General features: G+C 46.0%; 1 protein-coding gene across 1 annotated transcript; it reads right to left on the reverse strand.

Annotated features, from left to right (window-relative positions):
- Window positions 1–3851: 3851 nt before the first annotated feature.
- On the reverse strand, window positions 3852–19166 carry LOC149272677 (synaptic vesicular amine transporter-like). The gene is made up of 15 exons (XM_089506829.1): window positions 19046–19166; window positions 13631–13976; window positions 13059–13117; window positions 11485–11568; window positions 9505–9597; window positions 9290–9379; window positions 9019–9062; window positions 8869–8929; window positions 8481–8576; window positions 7089–7167; window positions 6475–6526; window positions 5847–5910; window positions 5122–5241; window positions 4487–4620; window positions 3852–3956 (listed from the first exon to the last, which is right to left on the reverse strand). The coding sequence occupies exons 1-15, from the start codon at window positions 19164–19166 to the stop codon at window positions 3852–3854; spliced, it is 1548 nt and encodes a 515-aa protein (XP_089362955.1).
- Window positions 19167–25100: the final 5934 nt, after the last annotated feature.

A 25100-nucleotide genomic window follows, 5' to 3' on the forward strand; every position in this document is an offset into this window, starting at 1 on the left:
AGGCAGCAGGCGCTGGACACAGGGCTCTCTACTCAGCCCCTTTACCCGTTTGCTCCAGAACAGACAGCTTAGAACATGCGCTGGGCAGGGGCCGCTATTCTAGAAGTGGTTCTGCTATAGATGAATCGCTCAAAGGATCGGCTAGAACCTTATTTTTTTTATTATTATTATTATTTCTGGTAATGCCACCTTTTTATGTTTGAGACATCGCAGCCGGAGCCTGTACTCTGAATGCATGGAGTGATTGTGACAGCGCACCACACTGAGAGTGATAGGAGTTGTAGTACGCAGAAGCTGAGTTGCGTTTTTTGTTCCCAGAACCTCAGCGGCCTGATCCCTGAAGTCCAGGCTGTTCCAGAACCGATTCACGGCCAGTGAATGCAGAATATCAGGAAGCGGACTCCTGCGTTAGCGAATGATTTGTTTTTCCTCTTTCTGACTCGTTCCGGTGGTTGCTGTGGTGATAGCACCGCTTGTCACACTTTACACCACCCTACTTCGCTATACAGTCCGCCACTGGCCCCCGATCTCCTAACGCCAAACTGCATGAGTCTGCACGGTTCTAGACTTTATCTGAAAGGGCCAGAACTCTCTAATGTGTAGATGAGGCTGAGCGTGATGTGAGTGATAGGAGCTAAACCTAGAAAAACATATAAATTGTGGATGTTGTTTGTTCTCCAGTTAAGTACGAGCTCAGAAGGACGTCTACGCGCTGCTCGCCCGCACTCGGTACAGTGCCATCCGGCCCTCGCAGCAGGTTCCGGAGTAAAGTATCCCATGAATTCCAGCTCTAGACTGGGTCTTCCAGCACCTAGAACTCAGAGCGGTGCGTGGCTGCGTGCCTCGCTGGTCCTGGAGTGCAGCGTCTGGCCGCAGGCGGCCCCCGCGTTGGCGACCCCCTCTGTGAATATTGTAAATGTCTGAGCTTCGGTTGGCCGGGAACATTAATCTGCTGCTAATTTTTTGTAAAGGACGAATTAATGGAGTGCAATATTTTTCTACTAAAGGAAAAGGCTGAGCATGATGGGATTTCGTGTGACGGAGGGAAGTCCGCGGGGGTCTCCGGCCGCCTCCGATCCGCTCGTACCGAGAGTTTTAATGTCTGCAGCGTGATTGTAAATGGCTTCTGTAATAAAAAGATAATTGCAGGACCGCGTGTTACGTTTATGGAGCGCCCGCAGAGGCCGTGGCGATGCTGCGAAGGGGAAGTGAAAACTGACAATATACCGTGTGGCAATACAGACTGGTTCCGGGAGCTTACAATCTAGTTAGGAGGCTGAGGTTGAGCAAGACTGAAGGCGAGAGGCTGCTTGGCCACGGCTGTTATTTGCACACAAAAGTTTTGCGTAAGTTTCCATTTGTAGCCGAAATACGTTCCCGAGGGCCACATGCGGACCCCCAGCTGCACCCGCGCTGCTCGTGGATTTTGGTGTCCCCATTCTCTATTACTTCAGTGTATTCCCCCGTCTCATGCCGCGGCACGAAGTGGGGGTAAAAAATAAGAGCCTTTCGTGGTCCTCTGTGTCGGCTGAGGGTGCTGAGATGTGTGTTAGGAGGAGGTGGTGTCATCCAAGGTGACAACTCTGCTGCCCCAGTTATAGGGTTAACCGCGCTGGTGGTTGAGCTGGGGAAAAAAAATAAAGGTTTTTCTTCTCCCAAAAAAAGTTGTTTAAAACCAAATCATTTTCCTGGGAGCCGGCTCGGTATTTTTGTGTTAAATACAATGAAGTGAGTAATTTATGTAGCAGCTCCCCCTGTTGACAGTGCGGTTCCCGCGTTCTCTGGGTCTCGGCCCTCCCGGGGCCGACGAGTAAATTCAGACCTATTAAGTGCGGCTTAAAGAACAGTTTTGGGAATCGGCGGAGATGGAGGAGCCGAAGGGTTATTAATGGCTACGGAGTCCATATTACTTAATTTATAGAAATCATGTAAGCGATGAGCTTTCCAGCAGCGCACATTATTAACCCATTCATAGAGCGCGTTCTGGGTCGGCCGCGTTTTAAACAATTTGACCCCGAGGGACAGTATTCGGGAAGATTTTCCATAAAGCGCGTCGTCTTTTGTTTGAGTGGCTTCTGTGGCGTGAGAAGTGAGTGTGAGAGAGCGTGATGAAAGCGTGTAAAGGGAAGTTTAGATTTTAGGATAAGGGTGTGTGTGGAGGGGCAGGCATGAATGTGTGACTGTGTGTGTGTGTGTGTGTGTGTGTGTAGGGGCAGGCGCGAATACGTGTGTGTGTAAGGACAGTGTATATGTGCGTTTCTATTGCTTTTTCTGTTAAAGGGATGAGAGTGATTGACGCCAACACGTCTTCAACCCAAAGGAACCGTAATTAGTAAATTGATGGCATCCGCCGGGGGCCGTGCCCCGAGTCTATCCCTGGTGGGACTGCAGCTTTAAAGCAGGTCTGTCTGTTTCCCGGATACTTTGTGTTTCAGACTCCATAGTAAACGAATGATATTTATGTATTATATGCTGATATCATGGGAACAGCCACTTTAACGTCACGCTCTCAGGATCCGCGTGATTATTCCTCCCCGTTAAGGTATCGTTCACCAGTTAAGCTGCTGATTGCTTCAGGCAAGGACTTTGTGGTAAATGAAACATGTTTAGGTCTGTGTCTCACACTTTAACTAAAATAGTAAAATGTGCTTCTCAGAAACCTCCTGACCAATCGGCAGAGACGCGGGCCGGGCTGCGTTCGCTTTGCTTTGTTCGCTGTGGTTGCCGTGGTGATGAGATGCGCCGCGTTTCATTTTCCGAGGGCCGCTGGATAATAAAGGTGCTTTCAGGAAATGAAATGTAAATGAATTTGATTTAATCTGCCCCGTAATAAAAGGCTGAGGGTCCTAAGAATGGCATCTAACTACCCCGACAATGACGGTAGCCCCGGTAACAGCCAGGCCCTTATTAACCCTTATTTAACATGAAAGAGAAAGGGATGCGGGTTTTATGCGTTTATACACATTTACGTTACACACAGTAGTTAAAAATATATTGTATAAGAAATCAAATACATAAAATAAAGTTTTTGAACAATATTTATAGAAACGGCTATATAAAGACTCCTTTTGTCTTAAGGCTGTCGGCAGTCTGCGGTGCTGTCTGGATACTCGGTGCACGTCTCGCGCCGCTAGCAGCGTTTAATGTTTGTCGCGCATGGAGATGAATTCCCCGCCTGCTCCTTTAACGCAAGGGAGATTAAATATATTGTGGGTGGGACAAGGATAGGTGTGGGTGGGGCTAATGTTTAACCACACCCACTTGTCCAGAAGGCTCTAGAAGTTTCCCAAGACCCGCTTTTGTTACTGGTCCGGGTCACATGGTCGTTTTTCCCCAATTTACAGCAATTCACACTGAGTTGTGTCACAAATTTAGACCTGATCTCAAGTTACATCACATGATGTCATAGATTCTGACCCTTTAAAGGAACGTCGCCCCCCCCCCTTACGCCCCGCTTTAGGTCATCTGACCCCATGTAAAAGCCGGACCCATCTTACATCGCCCGTTCCTGGAGCTTAGCCTGATGTAAGTGTGAGGACAGCCTGCGTGTGTTAACCCCTTGATTATCACAGATATATTATTCCAAGTATATGAAACCCGCTTGTTTTAAATGTATTTTCGCAGCGTATCAGCCGCTTTCTCTGCAACTCCCATAAGCCAGGCTCTGCTCGGTTTCCTGTCGGCTGAGGCTTCTGGGAGTTGAAGTCGGCCGACAGCCGAAGGTCCGTTCTCAAAGTTTCTGCGGCCAAACATGAAAAGCTGCTGGAGATCAAAGTACCTTTGGCTTAAAACTAAAAATCGATAGAACTAAAAAGATTCGTTTGAACGGGAAGCGGAGCCGCCGGCGCGGATCATTCATCGCTCTCCTCCTCGTCCTCGGCCGCGTAATAAGCCTGCGACGTGTTCTGCGTGTACATCTTCGTTCTTACTGGGCAGCTGTGATCCATAAGAATCGCCTGCCGGGGAGAAAAGAAACCCGATTATTCCCCCCCGGCTTCATTCCACATTCAATAAACCTTAATATGACCCCCATATGATAAAGACTCAAACCTTAATCAGTCATTGGCCTCGTCTTAGATTCAGGAGCCGTATGTCTATCCCATGCATGTTTAATACCCTCACTGTATTACCCTCTACCACTTCTGCTGGGAGGCTGTTCCACTTATCTACCACCCTCTCAGTAAAGTAAAATGTCCTTCCGTTCCATCTCAGTCTCCGATCCTCTAGTGTTAGATTCGGGTCTCTTGTAACTTTTCTCCTCCTTTGGAATAAATTTCCCTCACGTCCTTTATTATTTAAATGTCTCTATCCCATCCCGTCTCTCTCTCTCTCTCTCTCTCACTCTCACTCTCACTCTCACTCTCACTCTCTCTCACTCTCTCTCCCCAAGCTGGACGTATTAAGATCTCTCTGTCTTTCCTCGTCGTTTGTATCCCGCAAACCGTTTACTTCTCGGTGAAGCCGCCTCCGCCCCGCATCCGCTTACCATTTTCTCCTCCTTGGCAGGTGGGCTTCGGAGAAACAAGCAGAGGGGGGCAAAGAGAATGTCCACGATGCCAATAATAGTCATCAGCCAGGGGAACCCAATGGACTTGGCGATGGCGCCCCCCGCAGATGGACCTGTCCAATTCCAAAAACACATGCATTAACCCTCCCTACTAAACAAATGTACTAAACATGCTAAACATACTTAACGTACTAAACATACTAAACATACTTAATGTACTAAACATACTAAACAAACATACTTAACGTACTAAACATACGGACAGCACACGCCGCCGGCTCGGCTGGCCCTCGGGAAAAGTCCGGGTTAGGAATGAAAGCCGAGCTCTGGGACACGTGTTTAGTTCACACGTTGCTGGAGGAAGCCGGGTAATTACAGCGGCGGTTCCCTTTGTGAGGATTTACGATGAGAACATGCGCAGCTGCCGCCGGTTTACCCGGATCTCGGCAAATAGAGATAATTATGAGAGAATCGTGTTGGAGACGCAGCTGGGGAGGAGAAAGTGACCTCTGATGCCTCCTTTAATGGGGTTTATCCAGGGGCTGCGAGTCTTGGCCGGCCCGGCTTGGTGGGAGTAGTAGCCCTCGGCAGCTTAGCGTCCGGTCGCTTCTTACCCAACGCAAATCCCATGCAGAAAGCGACGTCTGCGATGGCGTAAACGCTGCCGTAGACCGAAACGTGGCGCAGATCCACCAGATATCCCATAATCGGCATCATGGAGGAGTCTACCATCCCTGCCAGGGAACAAAGCTCTGTAAATACTGTGAATTGTGATCTGGCCCCCTGCAGGGGTAACCAGTATTTCATCCGCCCCCCAATTACACGCACATGCAAATGCTCTCCATGCACTAACACACACTCATGCTAACACCTCTTCCACTCTCCCAGGGACCGCTAGTCTCACCCCGACACGCTAACACCAAATACTAACATACACACCATACAGTAACACGCACACTACATCATACACTAACACATATATGTACACATATATGTATATAGGCCCCCGGACACAGCGAGACCACAGGCCCAGCTCAGGCCCTCATGCGGGAGAAGCCCACGGGGTCGGGGAGGTGGGTTACACTCTCCCGCTATTGGTTAGCTAAGTGAATAAAGCCCTTTCATATAATGACGCCCGCAGCGCAAGCGTTTCATGGAGGAGCTCTGACGGCTTCCGACGTGGTTTGGGGCTTTTCTCCTCGTTCTCTGATATAAATACGTTTATTTCGGACAGGTATTAGATATTTTATAATTATTATGTTATCATTAATATTCATTAACGTGATAAGCGTTTCTTCACGAGGCGACGAGCCGATCTCCGCCAGGCGGCAAAACTCACCGATTGCGAATCCGACGCCAAAATTCGGTGCAATGAGGCCATAGATGTTTTTGGCAAAAGGGACCTGCGGGGTATAAAAAAAAGAAGTGACAGCGCCGGCCTCAGAACAAAGAGACAGTTTACTATCGCTAGAGACCGCCAAAGGGCAGCCGGTTCCCCCGCATGGGTGGTCCGCAAACCCCAAACCTCTCAGGACTTAATACCCCCACAGATCTCTGTTATACCCCTTAAACTGAGGAAAAACTGTGCAATCGCCAAGGAAACCAATGGTCCCAGCAGATATTCGGCGTCTTGCTGTTTAGGCATTTGCCCCGTTACGTCTATTACTTTATGTATTAAATATATATTTATTATTATATATACATTATATATTTATTATATATACACGTTATATATTTATTATTATATATACATTATATATTTATTATATATACACGTTATATATTTATTATTACATATACATTATATGTTAATTATATATTTATTATTATATATACATTATATATTTATTATTATATATACGTTATATATTTATTATTATATATACATTATATATTTATTATATATTTATTATTATTATTACATTATACATTATATATTATTATATATACCCGCCGGCGGTACTTACACATAGAATGCTTATTCCCACCAGTAACATCCCAATGAACGCACAGAGCCACCTGGGGGGCAAACAAACAAAGTAAAGCATCAAATCTGCCCCACATCCAAGCCGTTTACCCCAATTCTACCCCCTGCAAGACCCTAAAAACAGCCCCAGTGTTCAGCGATGCCGTGTAAAGCGCTGGGCACACAACCGTGGTGCGACACCCTACACCTTCAGTGACTGCACCACTTAACCCCTTTCCTGCCAAATGTTATTTGATAAAAAAGATTAAAAACTAAAAGATCCAGAGACTTTTATTCATTTTTTTTGGGTTTTAAACCGCTGCAGGTAAGTAAAGAGCTGATTTTTCTCTAGATTTTGACCCATTTTTTACCAAATTAAACTAAAAATGTCAGAAAATGCCGCTTTCCTGCACCTCATTGTTTTTGTTCCACATAGACTTTTCTTAATTTACATTTTTTGCTTTTACTTAAACTGAATTCTGCTTTTTTCACCATAAAAGGCATGAAACGTGTCCCTCAATGTTACTTTTTACTCTCTGAATCTGCTGGCCGTTAATAAATCGGCCGATTCCGCTATCGACGGATCTCTGGGGAGTAATAAAAAACGATCCCTACCTTCCCATCTTGTGAGCGAGGACCCCGAAGATGTTGGTCCCGATGAAGTAAGAGATACTGGCCGGGATGAAGGCGACACCTGGGGGGGAGAAGGAGCATTCGCCTTATCAGCCGCACGCAGAGCGAGAGCGCAATTAATGACATCGCGCAGGTTTAATATCCGCCGACTCCGTTATCTCGGCTCCAATCCACAATAACCGGAGTGAGACGTAAGCAGAAAGGTGTCGGGGGATTGAAACGAGAAACAATTCCTTACCCAGAGCTCCACGAAAAGGGAAATAGCCTCCGGCTGGGGCAAAAAGCAAATCGAGCCCCAGTGCTGAGGTTATAAACATTTACCCAGATACCCCAAGTTCTGTCCCTTTAATTACAGCCATCCTCGCACCCCTAAACACTCTTACCCCACAACCCCTATTATACCCAGCCCTACACCCCTAATATACCCCCACACCCCTAACTACACTCACCCCGCAACCCCTACATACATCCAGTCCTGCACCCCTAATATACTCAGCCCTGTACCCCTAACTACACTCACCCCGCAACCCCTACATACACCCTGCACCCCTAATATACCCCCACACCCCTAACTACACTCACCCCGCAACCCCTACATACACCCAGTCCTGCACCCCTAATATACCCAGCCCTGCACCCCTAACTACACTCACCCTGCACCCCTAATATTCCCACCCCACACCCCTATATACGTTTACCCCACAACCCTACATACACCCCGCCACCCTACAAAGCTGTAGAATTAACACATACGTCACCCGCTGTGTGTTATCTATGTGTATAGAAGGGGTTAATTAACGTATAGGTCACCGGCTGTGTGTTATCTGTGTGTGTAGAAGGGGTTAATTATCATACGTCACCCGCTGCATGTTATCGGTATATATAGAAGGGGTTAATTAATGTATACGTCACCCGCTGCATGTTATCTGTATATATAGAAGGGGTTAATTAACGTATACATCACCCGCTGCGTGTTATCTGTATATATAGAAGGGGTTAATTATCATACGTCACCCGCTGTGTGTTATCTGTATATATAGAAGGGGTTAATTATCATACGTCACCCGCTGCGTGTTATCTATATATATATAGAAGGGGTAAACTGACGTATACGTCACCCGCTGCGTGTTATCTGTATATATAGAAGGGGTTAATTATCATACGTCACCCGCTGCGTGTTATCTATATATATATATAGAAGGGGTTAAATGACATATACGTCACCCGCTGCGTGTTATCTGTATATATATATATATATATATATATATATATATATAAGGGGTTAATTAACGTATATATATATATAAGGGGTTAATTAACGTATATATATATATATATATATATATATATATAGAAAGGGTTAATTGACGTTACCCAGCTGCCATTTCCGCGAGCACATGGTTTCCATCATCCAGATGGGCAGCGCAGGTTCCAGCATCGCGATAGCCATATTGGCGAAGCAGATGGAGCCTGAAACGGACAGTGACAGAAAAGTTAGCCCAGAGGTGGCTGCGAGGCCTCAACTCTACAGGCCACGGCGGACAGGAGGACATCCCCGAAGGCTGAAGCAGAAGCCCTCGGAGGACTGGCCCCCGGGGCCAAGCAATAAGGCAGCATCTCCCCTTTAAAACGCAACAAAATTGGAAGAGTCTGACGATGGAAGGAAGTCGGCCCCCGAAGGGCCGGCGCATTTCAGTGTCATTTGAAAAGGGAATGAGGAGGCATCGGGGCTTTTAATGCATTTGTTGGGCGCTTGTTTTACCTGCAGCGATGATGATATACGGGTCCTTGAGGAGGGTGAAGAGCGGGGTCCCCATCTGACTCTGCGGAGGAAAGACAGAGGCCGTTAACCTGCGTCCCGCGCTGACATTTTGGTCTCGTGTTTATGGGTTGGCTTCAGGCGAGTACTGACCTCGGGCTGGACTCTGGAAGGCTGCAGGACAAACAGCTGCAGGGCTAGGAAGGGTTAAAAGATTCATCATCAGACAATTGCAACAGAGAAACCGTCGGCGCAAAATCCTGCAACTGACACTTATAGATTGCAAGCTCTTTGGGAGAGAGTCGTGTCCAGCACAGTCCCCGAGGGTTGGGATTCTGTCACTGGAAAGTAAATGACCAACCGCCTCGTTTCTATCGTTTCTGCGGCTCCGATGTAAAACGAGTCCGTTAGACGCGTTACTGACCTCCATCAAACAGGACGAGCACCGCGAGCACCAGGAACGGCGCCGTCTTCCCCACAAACTCGTAGAGGATGCTTCCGAACGGCGGCCCCACTGAGGACGACAAAGAGCGGAGGTTACAGAATCCCCGGCCCGCAGACTTCATTCCCTACAGATACCGGGGGCCGGCGGCTGTTTTACCGGGGTGTTCGGGGCGTGAATGAGCTCCGAGTACTGACCTAAAACGCCCATGGCCAGTCCGCCCAGCGCAATCCCCATGGCGTTCCCGCGCTCCTCGTCGTCGGTGTAAACGCTGGCCAGCATGCCCATACCTGCGAGACACAACACACGCCGGCTTTAAACTGGGATTTACTGGGCAAACAGTCGGCTCTCAGACCCCACGAGGCTTAAAATAAATCCACCGTGACCTTTATATCGGAGCAAACAGAAGCCGCGCGAGCAGTAATGAAAAATATCAACCCTGGAGACCAGCACAGCAGCACACACAAAGGGTTAAAGTGTAGCGTCCGCACCGGCCCCTGGCGCCTAATGAATGCATTGACATGCAGCATGCGGCGGGCGATTATATGGGAAGAGACAAGACGTCCGGCAGCTGCTTCCGAGCAAAAGGGTTTCATTAAAGCGGGAGTTTGTCAGTGAGATTAAACGTTTCCGACGGCATCCGTCCGCCTGTTAAAAATACCCCGGAGAAGATGCGGTAACGATGACTAAAATAACGCTCTGATCATAAAAATAAAAGATATTAGTAATAATGAATTTACTGCAACTTAAATGTGATACTAATAAAAAAAACCACACTTTATGGACAAAAATATAATAACACATTTTTGGTGTGAAAAATAGCTGTAAAGTAAGAAATCTACCAAAAATAGGCGTCCATATATTATCGGTATCATTTAACAAATTGCAAAGTGCATGAAAAATCTGTGACTGCCCTTTGCGTTTAAAACAGTAACAGTTCTTCTGGGTCACTCGCACGCCGTCAGGGCAGAGAGTTTATAATCATATCAAACAGGTTCAAACGATCATCAATTTGTAGCCAGAAACACCAGCCATTCACCAGGACAATACCGAGCACAGCAACAACCCCCAGGGTAGCTTCACCGCGTCAGTGCGGCCTCGTCCAGGCAGACAGGGGACTCCACGTGTTCTGATGAAAGACGCATCATGGTTATTTCCCTTCGCAATCAGAAGATGTCCAGCGGTGCCATCAGCCCAGCACTGGCAGAAAACAGTGGGGCCCTGATGCATCTACTGTCCGGAGGAGTCTGCTCAGAAGTGGTCTTCATGGAAGGCTTGCGTCCAAAAAGCCAAACGTCCGACGTGGAAACAAGACCAAGCGACTCGACTATTCACGAGAACACAGGAACCTGGGAGCATAAAAATGGCAGCAGGAGCTCTGGACTGAGTCAAAATGTGAAATATATGGCTGCAGCAGAAGAAGTATGTTCGTCGAAGGGCTGGAGAGCCGGGCAAGAATGGAATCTTCAGTGTAAAGAAGACCAAGGAGTCCTGGAAGTGATGGTTTGCCCCCCCCCCCCCCCCCCACAGAGTCCTGATTTCAACATCATCAAGTCCACCAGGGGTTACATCGAGAGAGAGAGAGAGAAGCGATTGAAGAGCTGAAGTCCACAGAACTTTGGCTATTTCTCCCTGATGTCTGGAACGACCTGCCTGCCGAAAAACCTGCGCGAGACACCGAGAAGAACCGAAGGCAAACGGCGGTCGCCAAATACTGATTTCATTTGTTTTTTTCCCGTTCTCTGGCTTTGCATTTTTGTTAAATAATAAAATAAACTAGTAAGGTCTATTTTTGAAAGAATTTTTCATTTACAGCATTTTTCACACCTGCCTAGAACTTTTGCACAGTGTTTTTTTTTAGTCCCCTGGAGACCCGGAGCCCCTCCATGTATGACCCTGCGCGGATTCATTATAATAATGACGTGCGTGTGATCTCCTTTCAAAAGGCACTTAACGGGTTAAAAAGTAGAAAAAAATGTTGTTTTTTACCAATAACCTAAATTACCCAAATTTGCTACATTTATTTGATTAATCCCAGGCACTGGCGGCATTAATCCCACTCGGCGCCATCTTTATTAATACCGAGCGTGTGCTCTGTGTCCCTCCATTCTCCATACCGGGAGAGTGGGGAGAGCCGCACTTTGCTCCATCTCCTCGGGAAAAGCCCTGGGTGTTACCTGCTACAGAAGAACATGACGACCCAACTCCCTGCATGGCGCGAGCGATGAAGAGTAGCGAGTATGTCCCCGAGAACGCAAACACTGCGGAGAGAAGGAAAATCCGGCGTTACTGGACAGCGACTAAAACTTTGTTTATTTGTGAGAATTACGATTGTTCCTCGTTTAACAAGCGTCCCCGACATTGCCCATACACCCCCCTGAGTCCTTCTTCATTAAAATAAATAGAATTCTGTCACGTTTTGTATGGGCTGGGAAGAGACCACGATTATCGGCTACCATTATCACTAAATCAAAACTCGCCGGAGGGATTGGGATGCCTAATATTAAAGGTTATTACATATCTACTTTGATAACTCTCCTAAAAGAGTGGTGGTGCGATACTCCTAATTCACATTGGGTCCACATTGAAAATTCCTCGGTATATCCCTACAAAATGAGTGATCTTTTGCTGCTTCCAGCCTGGAACCTTCACAGGCCTCCTCTCACAAGCCCATTAGTAAAAGCCTCATATAATGTTTGGCTGCAATGTCATTGCCTTAGCTTCCTCTACGGTGCCCAAGCCTAGGGAACGACCGTTGTCAATAATTCGGGCCTCCAGTCCAGGGCTTGAATTAACTAACTGGTCTTTAGGGGGTATATCTCATGTCAAGCATTCATATGATGCTAATGGATTAATGACATTTGAAACGCACATATAATTTATCCAATAAGGATTTTTACAAATATCTACGTATTGAACATTTTTTACAATCTTTGACCCCCTCCTCTTTGCATGTAGATAACTTCACTCTCAAATACGTCTCATCTGATATGAAGGGATGAAAACCTATATATACTCTTAACACTAAATCTGATAAATGTAATAAAATGCGTCCCATAAAACAATGGGAAAATGATATAGGAATAAATGTAGCCCTTCAAGATTGGCGGTTAGCTTTTAAATGTTCACATAAAAAAATTCTAGCTAGAGGTTCAGGCAGAAAAAATTCTCTATCAGATGGAAACCATGGTATTCTTCATCCTATTGTATCGATATTTGAGGTTCTTTAGTATATTTAAGGATTCCAGACCAACTCTCTTCAATTTAACAAATGCTATCTGTAACTACAGTCATCCTCACTGGTGCGGCATGACGACCATTAAAACGATTCACTAGAAAACACTTGAGCAGATATACACTCATGATTTTTTAAAGTACTGTTCTGTTCCTCTTCCTTTACAGGGAAGTTTTCTAGTTTACGTTTTTTATTACCTTGTAACGTTAAAATGTAACTGAGATAAATGCTTTTTCAAGATGGTTTGAATTTTCACTGTAATGACGGCTGCGACTGTCTCCCATGTATTACTATTTGTGTTATTTGTACTTCTTATTTCTTTGAAAATGAATAAAAAACTATTGAAAGTAAAAAGCGTCCCCGAAACAGATGGAAACGTCCCAAATACTCTGATATGATCTGTAAGGAAGGGATACAGTCGTGTTCCGAGCCTCCGATCCCCGCACTCTCTGATAAGACGGACGTTTCATTCGGTGGTGGGACCTGCGCTGATCACCGGGATCTGGAAATACTTACTGACTGTGGACAGAAACATGATGCAGAACCCGGCGAACATCGGGATCTGATAGCCGATCCTGCAAGAGAAAAGACAGGATCACGGAGCGTGAAACGCCTCGGCTTTATCCAGGGTTTGATCTCTGGGTTTTTTTTCCTCCATGTCTCACAAACCTCCCCAGTCTCCAAACCGAATGGAGTGAAATCTCATTCCCGATAGGCTGTCTCCATGTCAGCGGTTGGGGCCGGGGGGGCAAACCCAACCATGTACCCCAGTGGCGCAGTCACCTAACTGCCCAGCTCACCGCAAACATTCTTGTCATCTATACACCTGCCCCACCAAATGGGGCTTTTAGGAAACCCTGAGAAGGAGCACAGGAAGGATCTAGTCAGGGAGCAGAAATCTTAGTAAAATAGTTATTAGGGGTTCAGGGTTATTAATGACCCTCTGGCTCTTTCACTCACTGTAGGCCCTGGTTACTGATATATATATATATATATATATATACATATATACACACATATATATACATATATAGATATAGACAGACTTTCTGTGACCGCATGGCATTCTCTTTCACCCGTAGACGTACCTGTTGGTCATGATGCCAATGAACGGGTTTGTCAGCAGCTGAACCGTAGCCTTGGAAGCAAATAATAAGCCAACTTTGACATTTTCATTGAGTAGAGTCGAGTCGGCCTTGGGGCAGTCGGACGAGGCAGCCGCGGTGGAGACGCTGGGTGGTTGGGTCGGGATCCCATGTGGTCCGGGCAGCTCCGAGCCCCGAGTGCCGTTACTAATGATTAGGGACGTGTTGTCATAATAGGAGAAAATCATCTGATAGCCGTTGGCAGCGGTCGGCCCACTCGGACCCCCGTGGGGGTCGCTTCCGTTGGCTTCATGTGTCAGCGTGTAGAGGTAGCTGGGGATTATGGGGACTGGAGACAGAGAGAGGACACGGGGCATTAGGGCAGAATTTGTTCTCCCACAGAGCGAGTTAAAGCATGAACTCGGGACATAACAATAAAATATTAGAACAATAGAATAGGTCTTATGATGCCAGAAACGGACTTGCTTTTTTCTACCACATGCCCCGAGCGATGAACCAAAATCAGAATATTTCCCGGATTATTGAGAACTGCCACCTTTTGTATTTATATATTTTTATTTTACAATTGAAAAGCCGTCATCAAAGAAAAACGGGTAAAGCCAAGCAGCTCTGCGGAGAGTTTTACAGAGAACTGACCTTCAGAGCCGGGGGGCTGGCGGCTTAAACTAACGGGACCGGTCAATTAACACAAAAACGCTACAAGGAGACCGTCCTGATATTCATTATGTGATCCGCTTATGAGAAGCTCGACGTATCAGCCGGTTCTGTGTTTCCAGGGAAATCCGAAATAATTTACAAACCATAACGTCCACGATGTGAAAATGTGCTTTATTATTATTTATTATTTCTTTATTATTATTAATTTATTATTTCTTTATTATTATTATTATTTTTATTATTATTTATTATTTCTTTATTATTATTTATGTATTATTTCTTTGCTATTATTTATTATTTTTTTATGTATTATTTCTTTGCGGAATTCTCGTTTTATGGCTGTTCTAGAATTCAGTCTCCGAGCCGCATGTGGAGATATTCGTATTGATCGGGTTTCAGTCTCCGAGTAAAACACGATCTGATTGATTATTTAATTACGTGGAGTTAAACCTGCGCAAATACCACCAAATAAATGACTACGGGGGTCCCGCTGCCCAGGGGCTTCACCTTCCAGCTGTGGCACATTATCACAATCATGTTTTTATCCACCAAGCTGACGGCTCCGACGTTCCCTTCTCCCCCCCAAAATATACCGTTTCCCTTCATACATGATGAGACTGCCTCGTGTACACGTCAAAGCTTTACATGTGTCCAGAACACGCAAATGTCCCCAAATCCTTATTATGAATGACAGTGAAACAAGAAGCAAACAAATAACATAATAATATTAATAATAATAATAATAGAAATTATACTGCTACTAATAATAATATAATACTACTAACTATTTATATATCGCCATCATACTTTGCAGCGCTGTACAATGTGTGTTATTATTATTATTATTTATATATCGCCGTCATACTCCGCAGCGCTGTACAATGTGTTATTATTATTTATATATCGCCATCATACTCCGCAGCGCTGTACAATGTGTTATTATTATTTATATATCGCTGTCATACTCCGCAGCGCTGTACAATGTGTGTTATTATTTATATATCGCCGTCATACTCCGCAGCGCTGTACAATGTGTGTTATTATTATTTATATATCGCTGTCATACTCCGCAGCGCTGTACAATGTGTTATTATTATTATTTATATATCGCCATCATACTCCACAGCGCTGTACAATGTGTGTTATTATTATTTATATATCGCTGTCATACTCCGCAGCGCTGTACAATGTGTTATTATTATTTATATATCGCTGTCATACTCCGCAGCACTGTACAATGTGTTATTATTATTATTTATATATCGCCATCATACTCCACAGCGCTGTACAATGTGTGTTATTATTATTTATATATCGCTGTCATACTCCGCAGCGCTGTACAATGTGTGTTATTATTATTTATATATCGCTGTCATACTCCGCAGCGCTGTACAATGTGTTATTATTATTTATATATCGCCGTCATACTCCGCAGCGCTGTACAATGTGTTATTATTATTTATATATCGCCGTCATACTCCGCAGCGCTGTACAATGTGTGTTATTATTATTTTTATATCGCCATCATACTCCGCAGCGCTGTACAATGTGTGTTATTATTATTTATATATCGCCGTCATACTCTGCAGCGCTGTACAATGTGTGTTATTATTATTTTTATATCGCCATCATACTCCGCAGCGCTGTACAATGTGTGTTATTATTATTTATATATCGCCGTCATACTCTGCAGCGCTGTACAATGTGTGTTATTATTATTTTTATATCGCCATCATATTGAACAGATGATTTTAACAAACTGATTATTTCATGGAATGCGATGCGGGACGTGGAGACGGATCATTTATATAGAATATATATATATTATATATGGGGAGGACGCGTCTGTTTCTTGCGTGTTCCCCTCTGTCCTGTTTGTTGAGAGCAGCCGCCCCCTCCCTGACACGTCCTGTTTGCAGACGAGGAGCACAAAAGTCTCCTTTCATCGCGTTGAGGTAATAGCGGCGAACGCACTAATGGGAAGGCGCTGATTGGGACGCTCCGGGTGATAATAATCTGGCAAAGGCAGCTGCGCCAGGAACGAGTGAACCGACTAAACCGGACCCCCTCCCTCCCGGCACCGAGATCCGGACCCCCGCAATATGGAAAGAGATTCTTCTGCCCCAGAAACATTGTTTCCCTAAAACAACCCGACGCCAAATACATTATATCCGTTATATCCGTTATGTACATTATATATGTTATATCCATTATATCCGTTATATCCGTTATATCCATTATATACATTATATATGTTATATCCGTTATATCCGTTATATCCGTTATATCCGATATATACATTATATCCGTTATATACATTATATGCGTTATATATATTATATCCGTTATATACATTATATCCGTTATATACATTATATCCGTTATATACATTATATATGTTATATCCATTATATCCGTTATATCCGTTATATCCATTATATACATTATATATGTTATATCCATTATATCCGTTATATCCGTTATATCCATTATATACATTATATATGTTATATCCATTATATCCGTTATATCCGATATATACATTATATCCGTTATATACATTATATGCGTTATATATATTATATCCGTTATATACATTATATCCGTTACATACATTATATCCGTTATATCCGATATATACATTATATCCGTTATATACATTATATCCGTTATATACATTATATCCATTATATCCGTTATATCCGTTATAGCTGTTATATATATTATATCCGTTATATATATTATATCCGTTATATACATTATATCCGTTATATCCGTTATATACATTATATCCGTTATATACATTATATCCGTTATATGCATTATATATATTATATCCGTTATATACATTATATCCGTTATATACATTATATCGGTTATATCGGTTATATCCGTTATATACATTATATCCGTTATAAACGTTATAGCCGTTATAGTTGTTATATACATTATATCCGTTATATCTGATATATCCGTTATATATATATATTATACCCGTTATATCCGTTATATACATTATAGCCGTTATATATATTTTATCCGTTATATCCGTTATATACATTATATCCGTTATATACATTATATCCGTTATATACGTTAAAGCCGTTATAGTCGTTATATACATTATATCCGTTATATCTGATATATCCGTTATATATATATATATATTATACCCGTTATATACATTATATCCGTTATATATATTATATCCGTTATATCTGTTATATCCATTATATCCGTTATATCCGTTATAGCTGTTATATATATTATATCCGTTATATATATTATATCCGTTATGTACATTATATCCGTTATATACGTTATACCCGTTATATACATTATATCCGTTATATATATTATATCCGTTATATCCGTTATATCCGTTATATCCGTTATAGCCGTTATATCCGTTATGTACATTATATCCGTTATGTACATTATATCCGTTATATACGTTATAGCCGTTATATACATTATATCCGTTATATACGTTATAGCTGTTATATATATTATATCCGTTATATACGTTATAGCTGTTATATATATTATATCCGTTATATACGTTATAGCCGTTCTATATATTATATCCGTTATATTCATTATATCCATTATATCCATTATATCCGTTATATACGTTATAGCTGTTATATATATTATATCCGTTATAGCCGTTAGATACATTTGGAAGCCGTTCTGGAGCCGGATCCTCAGAGCGGCCCGACGTGAGCCGAGCATCAGACGGGGCTGACAGTGAAAGTCCCCAGGGCCGGGGTCCCAGACGCGGCTCTCACCCCAAATCTCTGCGCAGGAGACCCAACCTTATTTACTTCACACAAATATTTTCATTTCCCGGCAGAACGACCGCCGGAGACAAACCGGCTAAAAGAATAATTCCTGGCATTTATTTTACCGATTATTGGATATTTTAACGTGAAACCAACATGATCTCTGCCGGGTTTACGACCTCGTTCCTCGCCTGACGCAGGACTTTCTCGCGCATTCACAGAATTTATAGCATTTGCACTTAGAAACCCAGACCCTGCCGGCAGATCGGCCCCCGGCGGCCCCCGTCTAGTCGCCCGTTTCTCCTGCTGTAAAGACTCAAACCTTAATCAGTCGTTGGTCTTGTCTTAGATCCAGGAGCCGTATGTCTATCCCAGGCGTGTTTAACCCCCTCACTGTATTACCCTCTACCACTTCTGCTGGGAGGCTGTTCCACTTATCTATCACCCTCACAGTAAAGTAAAACTTCCTTCCGTTCCATCTCAGTCTCTGACTCTCTAGTGTCAGATTCTGGCTTCTTGTAACTTTTCTCCTCCTTTGAAATAAATTCCCTCCTGTACTTTATGTATTAAAATATCTCTCCCCGTCTCCCTCCCCCCGTCTGCCCCCCCCAAGCCGGCGATATTGAGACCCCTCAGTCTTTTCTGATCATTTTGATCCTGCAGAGATGGGGTCTCCAGCACTGTAGCCACTACGCTATGAGATCTGACCAGAGATTTGTAAAGGGGTAGAACCCTCTCTCTCTCTTTTTGCCACTAATGCCCCTCGCCGTACACCCAGCCATAGCTAGGGGTACATTAACCCTTCGCATTGCTATTGGGACTCTCAGTATAAACGGATGTCTCTCTAATTTCTTTCCAGAAGAAATAAAAACCTCATTAATCACAAAAAGATCATCCAGAACCCCAAAAACGCCACCTGAGGGGCCGGAGCCGGACGGAGACGCTTTGTACGTACCGACCACGGTGAGCAGCATGTTATCCAGCAGCAGCGCGATGTAAACGATGAGCAGGATTAACCGGCGCGACTCTCTGCCCTCCCGGAGCCACCGGAAGACGCTCAGCTCGGAGACCGACATGGCGACCACACGGACCCTGCGAACACAAGGAGAGGGGCCGTCAGCCAGACCCCCAAAACTATCAGAGACCCTAAATCATCCGCCCCTGACTGAGACCGGGGTTAAACCCTGAGACTCTGGCCATTTACCCCGAGACTGGGGCAAAAACCCTGAGAATCTGCCCATTCACCCCGAGACTGAGGCAATAACCCTGAGAATCTGCCCCTTCACCCAAGACTGGGGTAAAAACCCTGAGAATCTGCCCATTCACCCCGAGACTGGGGCAAAAACCCTGATAATCTGCTCATTCACACCGAGACTGGGGTAAAAACTCTGAGATTCGGAGCAAACCCTGATAGTTTCCATATCTGCCCCGGGGGTATCAGGATCTGCTCTAATGTTTCCTGATAACGGGAAGAAACAATCAGAAATGATAAATATCTGTTTTTAATAAAATTGTCAGATTCTAACGGGATTTTAATAAACGGAGTCGTGCGCGGGGGGCAGAGGGCTCTTTGCGCATTAAGGTGACGGACGCCGCGGCCGAGTGTCACCCGCCACAAATCAGCGGATTATGATTTTTTCTGCTTCATTTGTTTTAACCCTTTGACTGCCTCAGGAATCAGTAGTACGTTCCCTGCTTGATACGCAAAGGGTTAAGAGAAGCATCAAATTAAGGCAAAGTTCTGAGACTTGAGGGTCTTTTATTTCTCAAAAAACAAGCATTTTTGTATATGGTGGGGTTAACCCTTCACGTCTAATTCCGGGGTCTAATTCTGAATTCTCATCGCTCCGTCATCTGTTATTAAGGCTGATGAGGAAATCGCTGATTTCATGAAATTCTCTCTAGTGAAGCATTTTTTGAAGAAAACACAGAAAATAGAGAAATAAATGGAAATGCAATGTTTTGTGCGCGTATCTGCCCCGCACATCGCATCGTCGGGGACAGAAAGCTTAAATTAGGTTAAATGCGGATCCTGGGAATATAGGACAAGTGGAGTTTGAATATTTTCGGCTGGAGGCTCCGAGGGGACCTGCAACGCGTGAAGCTCCCAGTAACACGAGGCATCCAGCGGGGATCCTTATGACGGGGCAGATACAGGGGTCCTGCTTTCACATGGGGCAGATAGTGGCACAGGGGTCTCGGGTCCAGCTTTGGGATGGGGAAATAGTGGCACAGGGGTCTCGGCTGCAGGTTTGGGATGGGGCAAATAGGGGCACAGGGGTCTCGGCTGCAGGTTTGGGATGGGGCAAATAGTGGCACAGGGGTCTCGGCTGCAGGTTTGGGATGGGGCAAATAGTGGCACAGGGGTCTCGGCTGCAGGTTTGGGATGGGGCAAATAGTGGCACAGGGGTCTCGGCTGCAGGTTTGGGATGGGGCAGATGCAGACTCACCTGGGTACCCACAGGCTGATCCTCTGCTCCAGCTGTTGGCTGCAGATGGAGAGACTGAAGAAGACTCAGAGAGACCTAGTGAGAAGGGGAGAGGACCAGAGAGAGGGGAGGGGGCAGAGAGAGGGGAGGGGGCAGAGAGGGGGGGCAGAGAGAGGGGAAGGGGCAGAGAGAGAGAGAGGGGAGGGGGGCAGAGAGAGGGGGGGCACAGGCAGCCCCTCTTACCCAGCTCCTCCTCGCGTCACCAGAGATCTCTGTCTGTTGCTCCAGCCTGTGATCCGAACGCTGGTTACCACCACCCAACCAGCAGCCGCCCAGCAAACTCACTCCACTTACTGGGGCTGAACTGGAAACCAGTCCACGCTGCAAAGAGAAAGGCTGTGAGATAAATGGGGCTAAAGCCAGACCCTCAGCAGGGGCCGAGCCAAAGGGCGAGCGCTCCCCAAAGTCCCGGCTGCCTCCTGGCGCCCTCTTACTGCTGTATTTGGAGCTACAGCCTCTGGGGCATCCTTTCTGCCCCGACACCAGGCAACTGACGATAGAGGTTATCAGCCGAAACGTGCTGGCGTAAGGGGGGATCAAGCACCGGCGTTCCTCCAACCGACTCACCTCTTTATAGGGTAATAATAACCGCAAGGGGCAACAAGCAGGCACCGTGGGGGCAAGCTGGTAATATTTACGTGTGCTGTACGGATATATATGACACACGGGTCCTTTGTTACGCGTTATCATGTAATCTGCGCTGTCACATACAGAGGCGGAAAAAAGTATTTGTCTGAATCTAATAAAGAAATTTGATCAGATATAAACCAGCTGCCCGAAAACTAATATTAATTCATGAGATTTCGGTCCGGCCGGCAGCGCGAACGCCGCTTCTGCGGGATGGAAATTACTCGGCGATAGAAAAGGTTTGTCGTTCTTTAAATAAGAAATAAGCTACAGATCCGGCAGATCTGGTTTGGGATGGTGGTCAGGGTAGATAGATCTGGTTTAGGATGTGGTCAGGGCAGGCAGATCTGGTTTGGGATGGTGGTCAGGGCAGGCAGATCTGGTTTAGGATGTGGTCAGGGCAGGCAGATCTGGTTTGGGATGGTGGTCAGGGCAGGCAGATCTGGTTTGGGATGGGGGTCAGGGCAGGCAGATCTGGTTTGGGATGGGGGTCAGGGTAGGTAGATCTGGTTTAGGATGTGGTCAGGACAGGCAGATCTGGTTTGGGATGGTGGTCAGGGCAGGCAGATCTGGTTTGGGATGGTGGTCAGGGCAGGCAGATCTGGTTTAGGATGATGGGACGGGATGAGGGTCACTATCATTTCATAAAGTAAAACTTCATCTGGATTTAACGGATTCTAAATATATTGTACAGCACGACGGTATTTGATGGCGCTACATAAAACTGAAGAGTGTCCAGGAGAAGCTCGTTCCGTGATGTAGTAATACCGGCAGAAACATTTTCCAGGATAAGTGCCCCCCCGGCTGCCGTGTGTCCCGAAGCTCGCTGTGACATCATCCGTCTCCCGGAGGCAGATTCCCGGGGCCCAGCTGAGTACACAGATACCGGCCCCGTCTCACAAGGCTTACAATCAGCAATTATTTGCCACAATAAGGTGACGCGAGATGAGGATTTATTAGGGCTGAGTCAAAGATTCCGAATGGATATAGAATCTCTCGTGGGCCGGATGTGGCCCCCATGCTTTTTTTATGCCTCTCCAGGCCCTGTATATTTAATATATTTTATATATTTCATAAACCGGGGGCGTCATGACTGACACAGGATCAAGGTCACAGCATGAAGCCCACGTTGGGCCGGAGGGGCATGTAAAGTGCTGCCCCCTGCTGGATGTGGGGGGCATAACAGTAATAATTGCCATCGGTGAGTTTATACACCCCACACCCTGCAGGGGGCCAGGGCCGGCCCTACAATGGGGCCGACTGGGGCAATTGCCCCAGGCGGCACTTCAGAAGGGGCGGCACTTTGCCGCCCCAAGCGTTTTTTTTTGGGGTTTTTTTTGAAGCGGAGGAGAGAGAGAGGGGCACCGAGTGGTTTTCGCTTACCCGCTCGGCGCCCCTCTCTCTCGCCTCTGCGGCGAGTTTCCCTGTTCGGTCTCGGTGCCGGCTTGTAATGCAGAGCGCCGGAAGTGACGTGAATTTCCGGCGCTCAGCATTACAAGCCGGCACCGTGGCAGCACAGGGAGACTCGCCGCAGGACTGTTTAAGGGTAAGTACCGGTGGGAGGGGGCATTTTAAAGTTCGCCCCAGGCAGCGTTAAGTCTTCGGCCGGCCCTACATTCACCATCCTGGATGTGGAACCCTTAATCCAGAAGTTGGTCTCCTGTGGGGCAGTTCTTCCCAGTCCTGGAGCCTCAATAGTGGGGCAAGATTCAGTAATTACCACATTCTGTTCATCGTTATATATAGGCCACTGATCTGCCAAGAGGACTGGGCTGGCAACCTTTTCAGAGGCGCCTCGAAAGAGATGAGAAGAGTTATCCCGGTCCCAGTCATGGTGGCCACGTTGGGAAGGTCTTGGGCTGCCCACGGGATCTACCGGCTTGTGGGACGCAGAACGATTCTTTTCCACCTTGGGTAACCGGCTCTGTATGAGGGACGAGCCAAACAAACTCCAACAGGGTCCCTTTAACAGACTAACGATCCAGGAGGGGCGCCAATGGGTCTTCCCCCCGTACTGGAACCCATTAATAAGTTATCTGTTCTCATACAACCTCCAGCCCCCCGGCGATGATCCCCCCGATCTCTTTCATTTTGTGGGGTTTATATAACTCGGGATCCTCTGATTAATTACCCCGGGAATATGCGGCTCGTTATTAACCAGTCCAGAAATAATCAGGCCGCCCCGGGCTAACGAAATCCTTAAATAATTTATGGCTTTCCATTTGCTTCTAATATCAGCATTTTTCACCAACTCGCTAGAATAATAACGTTCACGGAAATGGATTCCTTTATACTTCTCATTAACCCTTTCAGGGCCCACGGGGCCAGTGATGTGTCTCTCACGCCTCCGGTGCTGGCAGGGTTAAATACGTTGGGTATAGTTAACGCGTTCAGCGCCGTGTGGCTTGGCAGCAATGAATCTGTCTGTTCCCGTACAGAATTTCTGATAATAACCGTCTCTTGGTCTGAGGGCAGATCAAAGATCAAATGGCTTATAGAGACGTAGACCCTGCCGGCAGATCGGCCCCCGGCGGCCCCCGTCTAGTCGGCCGTTTCTCCTGCTGCAAAGACTCAAACCTTAATCAGTCGTTGGTCTCGTCTTAGATTCAGGAGCCGTATGTCTATCCCATGCATGTTTAATCCCCTCACTGTATTACCCTCTACCACCTCTGCTGGGAGGCTGTTCCACTTATCCACCACCCTCTCAGTAAAGTAAAACTTCCTTCCATTCCACCTGTGTGTTATCATGATGTCAGCTCAGTGATGAGGTAATAATTATTGGTGGCTCCGGGGGGGGCTCACATGTCATATATTTATTTATTTATGCTGCTGCTCGGGGCCTCAGAGTGCGATGCTGATAAATCAGGGTTTGCCCCAGTTCTGACTTTTGCCTCTTCTGTCATCGAGGGGTATACGGCCCCCGAAACCTGTGAGAGGGGCAGATGGGACTGGGTTAGCTTTATGGAGAGTTATTTCACACCCCGGGAGGAGGCTTCCGGTCATCGAAGAACCAAACCCAACGTTTAAAGCGTTTGTGTGCCGGGATCCAGGGGCAAACACAGAATACCTACCCAGCCTTCAAGGCCGGGGGTAACTGTGCCCCAATACCCGTCACTGAGATTGTGTCCTCTAGAAGTGGCCGCCTGTCGCTTCCCACAAACGCCGTCAATAAACCTTCCAGATGCCTTTTTGTGGCACTTGAGATTCTGTGCAATATAATTAGGTTTGTCTCACAGCAACCATCGGCGACCTGCGTGCGATCTGCATGCGCGCTCAGCGCCCCGGGTTATTTTCTGTCAATAGCGAGTCGCACAAGGACAGGTAAATGAAGGGTTATTTGTCTGGGTCAACGCACAATTTTTACTTTACCGGGAATTTTCATCAAAATAAAGCAAACAGCAGCCGATTCCGGTCAAACCGCGCGTTCTGCAAAAGTCCAGACGCTTAGGGCCCCAGCCCCTGGGTCGCCTATTTACCCCTCGTGGCAGAAGGATCGGCCCTGACCTTCCTGCCTTCTTCATATCAATAGGAAATTAGGATTATCTATGCGATCCAGTAAAATAGATCGTAGAGTGAAAGGGAACGTATCGGGTTAGGAAATATTGTTAGTTTGTTAAAGTTTCATGGTGGTGAAGCCACCGTACGGAGCAAAAAAGTTACCGTACGGAGCAAAAAACACTGTATGGAGCAAAAAACCTACCGTATGGAGCAAAAAACGTACTGTACGGAGCAAAAAAACCCCGGCCAGGTTTTTATTTAGTGGCTTCACAGAGCGGCCAACTCATTTATCCGACGGGCTTCGAATAGCGAAAAGGAGAGCGAAGCCTCATCACAGACACGAAGAGCTCTGATGGACGCCGGGGCCACCCCTGTAGTCACCGGCGGAAGCCGCAG

This window comes from Sceloporus occidentalis, unplaced genomic scaffold (genome assembly GCF_023333645.1).
Source record: "Sceloporus occidentalis isolate IW3139 unplaced genomic scaffold, rSceOcc1.0.p SCAF_426, whole genome shotgun sequence".
NCBI lineage: Eukaryota > Metazoa > Chordata > Lepidosauria > Squamata > Phrynosomatidae > Sceloporus > Sceloporus occidentalis.

What these genes read in the sequence shown, in the direction of transcription:
- LOC149272677 (XM_089506829.1), bottom strand. Translation starts at nt 19,166, where the DNA reads ATGTCGGTCTCCGAGCTGAGCGTCTTCCGGTGGCTCCGGGAGGGCAGA. An exon ending in GTCATGTTCTTCTGTAGCAG is followed by an intron (nt 9,598 to 11,484) that starts GTAACACCCAGG and finishes TGTGTCTCGCAG; the next exon opens with GTATGGGCATGCTGGCCAGC. An exon ending in TGGCGTCGGATTCGCAATCG is followed by an intron (nt 5,242 to 5,846) that starts GTGAGTTTTGCC and finishes GTTCCCTGGCAG; the next exon opens with GGATGGTAGACTCCTCCATG.